An 8,768-nucleotide genomic window follows, 5' to 3' on the forward strand; every position below is an offset into this window, starting at 1 on the left:
CATTGTCCCAGCTTTGATTCGCTCCTATCTTGGCCTTGCTGTGATTCGTCGCGCCGCCTCCGTCTTCGGTCTCGTGCTACTCCCCTCTTGCTTATGTCTCTCATGTTGTTTCCTCTATCTGAAATCGACTGATCACAATTTTTTTCTATTGCCTGAGGAATAGTAGCACGGATAAGTTAAAAGGTGAAATAATTTCATTTCAACGTGTGTAAAGGCCCATGCATAAAGTCAATGTCACACAAGTATTTGAGTGAGCTTGTCTTGCTTGACTGTATAGAAGTTCAACGTGAGACAAATTTTTTATTCGAATATTCACCTGGGGGAGAGGTTCCCCACATGGATTTTCACTGAAAGGGGCCCAAAGACGGATGTGCATTACAAAGAAGAGGACCAAGGTAATCAAGAGAAGGTTGGCCGAGAGAGCAGAGAGGGCAACTAGAGGAGGGAGCCTATGAGCGAGCCAATTCTTCCATGTGTCCACATGTCCATAGATCTACGCAGCTTTGGAGTGCACATATGGGATTGCTCTAAGCTCTAAATCAAACTTTCTACGTACATTGATCCCGAACTTCTCAGACATGTCCAACGACCCCGGATTAGGCCCATCAGGGATCACCCAGTCAAAATGGTGCAGAAGGTTTGCTAATGCGATCTCCACGGTTGATGTGCCGAACAACATTCCAGGACACTGCCGTCTCCCAGCCCCGAAAGGTGTGAACTCAAAATGTGTCCCCTTGTGATCTATGCTTATCTCTTTGAACCTCTCTGGCTCAAATGCTTCAGGGGCATCCCAATATCTGCAATCCCGACAAATCGCGAATATATTAACTTGCACATTGGTGCCCTCAGGAATTTTATATCCCATGATTTCGCAGTCTTCTCTTGCCCTTCGGGGGAGTAGAGGAGCGGGAGGATGCAACCTCAAGACCTCCTTGATCACCATTCTCATGTAGTGGAGGTCATGAAGGTCATTGTTATTTATGACAGATTGTTGCCCACCTACCACTTGTCGAACCTCTAGTTGCACCTTTCTCATATTTTCGGGATTTTTCAAGAGCTCTGACATAGCCCACTCCAATGTTATTCCAGAGGTCTCGGTGCCACCCGCGAACAAGTCCTGCGAACAATTGTTGTAGGTTATACTCACGTACATATTTAGCTTCAATAATGAAAAACTATAGATAAAACGTAATATTTCCAACAAGTGAGGAGAGGACATGGCAAACAATACTCACAAATATGATGACGCCTATTGCCTCTAAAGTTAGAGGATATGGCAAGGAGTCCTCCTTGTGCAGCCTGAGCAGCACGTCCAGCAAGTCCTCCTCGTCGTTGGAGCTGACTGCAGCGCGCATCTCCTTGCGTTGCTCAATGATGTCGGAGATGATGCGCTGGATTCGTCCATAGCTCCTCCTCATCTGTCGCTCCCCGGAGCTCAGCAGCCGCACCAGCTGCGACGACGGGAATAGGTCTACGAGCGAGAAGCCTCCCACCAATGCGGTGACCTTTTCCAATTCCCGGAGGTACTCGCCTTGCTGTGCGCACTTGCCTCCGAACACCGCCCGCGCAATGACATCGTTCATCAGTGCCGACAACTTCTCCGTGAGGTTGACAGTTGTGCCAATCGAGGTGGTGATGGAACTAAGGAGGTTGCTGACCTCCTTGGACCTGATGCCTTCCATACGCTTCACCTGTGTTAGAAACATATTGTCCACTTCTATCTATCAACACTCATGCTTTATTGCAAACTAGTTAGGTGCTGGCATTTTCCCCCAAAGAGATGGTGTATGCAAATTAATAACCTGCTTCGCGCTCAGGAGCTCCATGGTGCAGACCTTGCGGGCCTGGTGCCAGCGGTCGCCATAGGGGGCAAAGATGATGCCTATGCCGCTGCCATAACCTATGACGTCCAGTGTCACGCTGCGCGGCCGCGAGGCGAACATGAGGTCCTTGCTCTTCATCACCACCTCCGCCATCTCCGCGCTCGAGACCACCAGGGTGGGCACCTCGCCGAGTTTGAGGAACATCAGTGGGCCGTGCCGGCGAGATAGCTCCGCCATGATGCGGTGTGGGAGGATGCCGAATACGTGGTGGAGGCTGCCGATGATCGGTAGGGTCGATGGCCCGGGAGGCCGCAAATGCTTGTTGGGCTTGGGATGAAAAAACCAAAGGAGGAGTACTAGGGCTAGGGAAACGAAAGAAATGCTTGAAATTGTTACCTCCATGTCATGCAGCTGGGAGCTAGCTAGTAACCAGCCGGCAAGTTTAGTACTAATCAGTCAGTTGACATTCAGTTTATACACGGATCATCCGTATTTATGGATCAGATATGCAGCACAGGACATGGGATTGGTTGGGATCTGGAAATCAAACTTACCTACTACACGTGAGGAGATGTATGCAAAACAACGGTGTATTGGTTTAGGTACGAACTTATATGAAAAATTCCATTCCATTCACTAAACAGTACAGTGTGTGGTTGAATGATACAACTTCCATTATTCCAAATGCAGTGGTTGAGGATAGCTTTATGGCAATTTTTTGTTAATCAAAAGGACAAAGTGCCGAGCACGAGGAAATAAATGCCTTAGAAAAATAACACGAGGCAAATTCGTTGCCTTTTCTTAATTGCGAGCTGGATGCCGGATGAGATCGCATCGATCAGCACAATTTAATATTCAAAATATTTGATTTATTAAGCCAGATGAGCACATGATGTGCACTGGTGCACTAAAAGCATGATCTGCACATCTATTCCGCCCTTTTGTATACTTTATTTATTTTTCCATATCTTCTCTTGTTATTTTATTTCATCCTTTAGCTTTTAAATATTTTGGGTTTTAGTTATCAGCTTGTTCGCTATTCACTGTTTTGTTATATTTCATTTTTTACTTCAACTAGCAGGGTGGCCCTCGTGCGAGGGCAGCATATTTAGTGTGTCAAAACTGTTTGAATAATAAACCAAGTTTTTCATACTATGCTACTACAAATGATATATTTTTATATACACCATAAATGTTATGATAAAGGTATATACATGAAAGAGGATATTTTGCATGAAAATGTAAGCCGAATTCCAATGAAAGATATTAGTCTTGTAAAAATATATTTGCCATTGGTGGATCACAACATAAGGTTCGATGAAGTGCTTATTCTCTAGGAATTGCATGATTTAAAGAGCACGCAAGGCTACATGCTTCCTAGGAAGACCATAAAACAGTTTGTGATCAGGAAGAAAATAAAGTAATGGAATTGTTTCTTCCGGTTCAATTAAGATCTTCGCGTACTTGAACGCGAGTCTGTGGCCTCTTCGAAGCAGAAAAGTTCACTCTTATAGAAATTTTAAGACTCGAAAGATCCTCAAAGGCAAAGCATAGAATGAGCTTGAGGTTTCTTGCTTTATCCTCAAAGAAAATTGTGTCATTCACATACTGTAGAATGGATAAACTATCTACTACTAAATGATGAATTACACCACTAGTTTGTCCAGTCACTTTAGCGTGTTCACCAAGTATAGCGAGCATAACCGCTATGATGTTGAACTGGAGTATACCGGTGAGGTCTAGATGCTGGCAAGTTGTGTATCAGTGGGAAAGTATCTAGTGCTCCCAGGCTTGGGGTGCTCCCGGTGCTCCAAATGTCCGAAAAACATTTTTAAAATGTTCAAAAAATTCTGAAAAAAATGCAGCACATCGACGGAACATCGATGTCTCTTGTCACAAAATTTCAAATCAAAATTCGAAACATTGCTCGAGATACAAAAATGACAAATTTTTGTACATAACATAAGTGCTGCATTTTTTTCAGAATTTTTTGAACATTTTAAAAAATGTTTTTTGCATCGGAGCACCGGGAGCACCCTAGGCCTGGGAGCACTAGATACTTTTCCGTGTATTAGTTACCAGCCAAGATATTACCAAGGGTTTGGGTTCGGAGACGCTGTTGACAATGTGGGTGCCCACTACCGCAAGTAGGATTCTTATCCCACTTCGGCATCTATTGCCACCACCTAGCAATTGGTGTCCCACTTACCCAAGGGTTTTGTTTCTCGATTTTGATAGGGTTATGTAGCATGACGCACTGGTTGTTAACACTTGTTACCATGTTCTGTTAGTTTCAGTAATAATATGTAGCATCATCATGGGATAGTTCCATAGACTTGCTTCTTGTTAGCATGTTCTCTTACTCTTACAGAAAAATAAAATAAAAGGATCTTCCTCTGGTTCTGGTTGAACCTGCTTGCTGTCATTTGAATTTTGTTCTGTTGTCATCTCACAGTTGAGTCTGAGGCCTGGTTGAACACTGCACAGCTTAATTTGTACTCCCTCTGTCCCATAATATAAGATCGTTTTGCAAGTTTTTTTAGCTTGTAAAATGATCCGTATATTATGGTACGGACGTAGTAGGTTGTATCACTCATGGTGTATGTCTTGTATTTATAAGTAATTTAAGTTGCTCGAGATACATCTTGCTCAGGCAAGCTTGTACCATGATCTGTATAGATTTAGGGACTTTTCTTTCTATGCTCTGCTCGGTGGCATTTCGAGATTGATTGGACACAGTTGATACTATAGAACAATCCAACTGCTGTATAAATGAAACCATACCTGCAAATATCTGAGTATCACTGCTGAATCATAAACATCTTGTTTTCTGCTTCAGCAGTCATTAAGAAAACTACTTCACATATGACAGTCTAGGATCCGATTTTAATACGACCAGTAAACCAACGATGCTGCTCCACTCAGCATGCGTGATGTTAGGCTCTGTTCGATTGTAGTGTCGTACGTGTAGCAATGTTCTGTCTTCATAGCAGGCTTGTTAGAGATAATAATGTTCATCTTGTTTTCTCACCCCCTATCTTATTTACATTTAGCAGATCCATTGAACTGCTTAGTGTACGTTGGTTATCTTTTCCTGTCTGCTGGATTATTATGTACATATGCTTTTCTCTACACTGAATCGGTGTCTAAATCGAAGATCTTTGCAATTCTTTTCCCTTGTTACCATCAAACCATCTTCTTACAGTTGCATGCTTTTTTTTTCCGGCTGTCCAGATGACCAAGCCCAAGGAGGAAGCAGCTGCTCATCACTGAGGACAAGTAGCTCCAGCGCGTTGACGCCGTAGATTCACGATGTACCTTCTATATGTGCATTCGGTTCTGTGATTTGTGTCTGAAACCCAAGAAACCCCAGACCCATGTGGGAGCTGAACCTTAGTTTTTTGCTTGTGGAAAATAATATCCTCGGCTGAATCGATTTGAAATCAGGAAGAGTGAAACTTAAAAAATCCTTTGGTGTGGTACTGCGATGCATCCTGGCCCAGTTTTTGTTGTGTCATCTAGTTTTTGCTCGGCAAGCTGGTCTAGCGAGCATCTCGGCGACTGCATTTATCTAGTTTTTTCTTCAATATATAGCAAGTTCAATAGACCTACATAGCAGTTCAACCAAACGCTCTTAATGATAAGTTGCTCTTTGTACAATCTCTAGAAAGGTATCCTATCAATTGTGAATGTGAATTCTGAAAATTTACTGCCAAAAAATTGATGTCCTAAGCGCAGGTAGAGTGAAGGTAGCACAGTGCTGAATTTCTTTTTTTCTTTCTACTGAACAAACATAAGTTGTTAATTACTACTTCCTCCGTCCCATAATATAAGAATGTTTTTGACACTACACAAGTGGCAAAAACGTTCTTATATTATGGGACGGAGGGAGTAGTAAGATTATTGTTGTAGCAACTGTTGCTTGAAAGGCCATTCAAATTTCCAGCGTTCCTGCTGAACACGTTTATGTTGTGCCGTTACCTCGAAGTAGATTAGTGTAGTTTCTTTTAAGAAAAGTTGCAACATACTCGTTTGTTTGTTCCCCTAATAGGCATTATGATTTTCAAGGAGCATTGTCCACAACTGTATCAGTTTTATCACCAGGGATAAATAGAGGAAGCTGCTATCATCATGGTCATGCAACCCTGTGTGTTTCTTTACCCTGCCGTCCGATTTCAACAAAATGTTCTCCAACTGAAACACCACAAATCAAAACTTTCGGATCGACTCTGATTCAAAACAGCAACTCTGTGACTGCTATGCTACGCTTGGAAAGAGACTAATACACCATATTGGCAGCGACAAGGTTTCCTATTGCTATCCACTGCCAAATCATTCCTTAAATGGAGTCAAGTAGATCCTGAGCGGTTTCTTTCCTTTCGTGACCCGCTTCACACAAAGAGAAAGAAAAACGGTGAGCGCTTAGAGAGATGTTTGGCCTCACTATACATACCCAAGCAAGGATGTCTAACGCTTACAGCGATCGCAATCAATTCTTCCAACACCTTGGGGTGCTCCCAGGCTTGGGGTGCTCCCGGTGCTCCAAATGTCCGAAAAACATTTTTAAAATGTTCAAAAAATTCTGAAAAAAATGCAGCACATCGACGGAACATCGATGTCTCTTGTCACAAAATTTCAAATCAAAATTCGAAACATTGCTCGAGATACAAAAATGACAAATTTTTGTACATAACATAAGTGCTGCATTTTTTTCAGAATTTTTTGAACATTTTAAAAAATGTTTTTTGCATCGGAGCACCGGGAGCACCCTAGGCCTGGGAGCACTAGATACTTTTCCGTGTATTAGTTACCAGCCAAGATCTGAAGGAAGACTGTTCTTTCACCGATCAATTGGTTCCGTTATTCTACTAGGCACCCGTACATGCAACTTTGAGCTGGTTGGGGCACTTCCAAGTACCAGCAACATGTCACATGTAGATAGTCGCATACAATATGGAGGAAACACCATGTCTCGATGCTTCTATACCGTGTCTCATACAACACGAGTAAAAAATGGTAGTACATTGGTTGTTTTTCGTAAAAGAAATACAAATTTTGACGCATGCATGCCTTTATTATTCGACTATAATGTGGTTATGGGCAGTGTAAAACTGTCCTACTGGTCGGCAAGTACATTTACATACAACGAGAGTCTATTACATTTCTCGCTTCTTCAACTTAACAATGAGCCCATTTTTCATCTCCAGTATAATGGACGGCTTAGGCTGGATGCTTTGCCCTTCCACCACCTTCACATCGAAGTTCCACACAGCTGTAGCAATGACAGTCTTCATTTGCATAAGTGCAATGTCCTTGCCGAGGCACATCCTCGGGCCAGAGTTGAAGGCCAAGAACTTGTGAGATGGTATGTATCTCAGGTTGTTGCCATCATCTGAGAGCCACCTATGTGGGTTATAGTCGAGGCAGTCTTTACCCCACACACCCTCCATTCTCCCCATGGAATGGACAGAAACAAAAATGGTGTCACCGGCATGCACCTCATGGCCACTCGGCATGATGTCATCTACGGCCACCTTCTTGAGCAAAACAGGTGCCGGTGGGTAAAGTCTAAGAGTCTCGTACAAGGTGGCTGTCAAATATACTAGAGATCTGGTCTCGTCTGGCTCAAAGATCACCGGGGTAGACACCCCTAATGCTACTTTGTGTGATGCAATGGGTGAAAGTTCGTCGCGGATGATTGACACGATGTTTGGATTTTGGGCGAGGTTGTAGAAGATCCATGTTAGGGTTGTTGCAATTGTGTCCCTCGCAGCGAGCATGTAGCTAATGATAATCGCACGGAGCAAGTCAACATTGGTGTAGTCTGGGTCTTCGAGGAAGGAAGAAATAATATCCACACTCTCTTGTTCCTTGCCATGTCCAAAACGACATGTGGTGATCTTCCTCTTTTGCATCATCTCCCCAATGATCTCTCGCAGCACCATGCGTGCCGTGTCAAGCTTACTCTCAGGGCCGATGTTTAGCCACCTCATCGACTTCCAGCAATAAGCTGGCATCATGAGCCTAAAAAAGCCCACCTCCATCACCGTGTCCAGGGCAACCGCTGCGTCCATGGGCGGCATGTCTAAGGATAGGAGGCCAGGATCCACACCGAAGAGAGGCATAGCAGCCAGGTCAAACATAAGCCTCGACATCAATTCATGCATGTCGAATGAAGTGTCAGTGATCGCCATCCGGGTGAACAATGGGAGGAGGTTGTTCTCCACCTTTCCATAGAGGTAGGCCGCCATACTGGAAATGATCCTAGGGCTGCTGAGGATGCTCTTGGCTTTCGCGCGTTGTCGGCGGCACGGCTCACCATCAATGGTGAAGAGGCTGCCACCCATGATGTCGAAGATATCGGCGAATTCTGTGCCCTTGGGGAAGTTGGCATGGTTCGTCGTCAAGATGTGCCGGGCGTTCGCAGGGTCGCATGTGATGAAGAAGCGCATCCCGGTCCCAGGTGGTCCATGCACCCTGAAGTTGTGGCCTGATCTGGCGAGGACCAGGGTGTAATAGTCATACAAGTTGTGGAGGTTGGCTATGAAGGAAGGGAACATGTGCAGCATTGGCCAGTTTGTGGGAAGCACTGGTGGGTTCTTTGACCTACAACTAGCCCTGAGATACAAGCAAACTGGAACAAGTAGAACGAGCAGTGTGGAGATGAACATAATTGACATTGTTATCAGTAGTGTTCTATATGTTGCTAGTTAGATTTATTCTTCAATTAGCAGGGTTGTGGCTCCATATATAGACGCCTTCCCTCTCCATCATAGTGATACTGCCTCAGTCCATTGGTACTATACCTGCTACTATTCTCAGTTAGCGTCAACATAACTCCAATTCATTGGGCTCAAAAGGAGGTGACAGTTGGCAGATTTGGCAATAAGTATGTGAAGTGCAGTACTTGATAACTTTCATTCCGAATTGGATCAATCCTTACTT

At 43.9% G+C, this 8,768-nt stretch overlaps 2 protein-coding genes across 2 annotated transcripts; both read right to left on the reverse strand.

Annotated features, from left to right (window-relative positions):
• Nucleotides 1–276: 276 nt before the first annotated feature.
• LOC125540585 (desmethyl-deoxy-podophyllotoxin synthase-like) lies at nucleotides 277–2,297 on the reverse strand. Its single transcript, XM_048704192.1, has 3 exons — nucleotides 1,803–2,297; nucleotides 1,236–1,691; nucleotides 277–1,117 (listed from the first exon to the last, which is right to left on the reverse strand). The coding sequence occupies exons 1-3, from the start codon at nucleotides 2,223–2,225 to the stop codon at nucleotides 494–496; spliced, it is 1,503 nt and encodes a 500-aa protein (XP_048560149.1). The 5' UTR covers nucleotides 2,226–2,297; the 3' UTR covers nucleotides 277–493.
• A 4,682-nt stretch (nucleotides 2,298–6,979) lies between these two features.
• On the reverse strand, nucleotides 6,980–8,512 carry LOC125540586 (noroxomaritidine synthase 1-like). Its single transcript, XM_048704193.1, has one exon. The coding sequence runs from the start codon at nucleotides 8,501–8,503 to the stop codon at nucleotides 6,980–6,982; it is 1,524 nt and encodes a 507-aa protein (XP_048560150.1). The 5' UTR covers nucleotides 8,504–8,512.
• Nucleotides 8,513–8,768: the final 256 nt, after the last annotated feature.

Source organism: Triticum urartu, chromosome 2, assembly GCF_003073215.2.
Source record: "Triticum urartu cultivar G1812 chromosome 2, Tu2.1, whole genome shotgun sequence".
In the NCBI taxonomy this organism is placed as follows: Eukaryota; Viridiplantae; Streptophyta; class Magnoliopsida; order Poales; family Poaceae; genus Triticum; species Triticum urartu.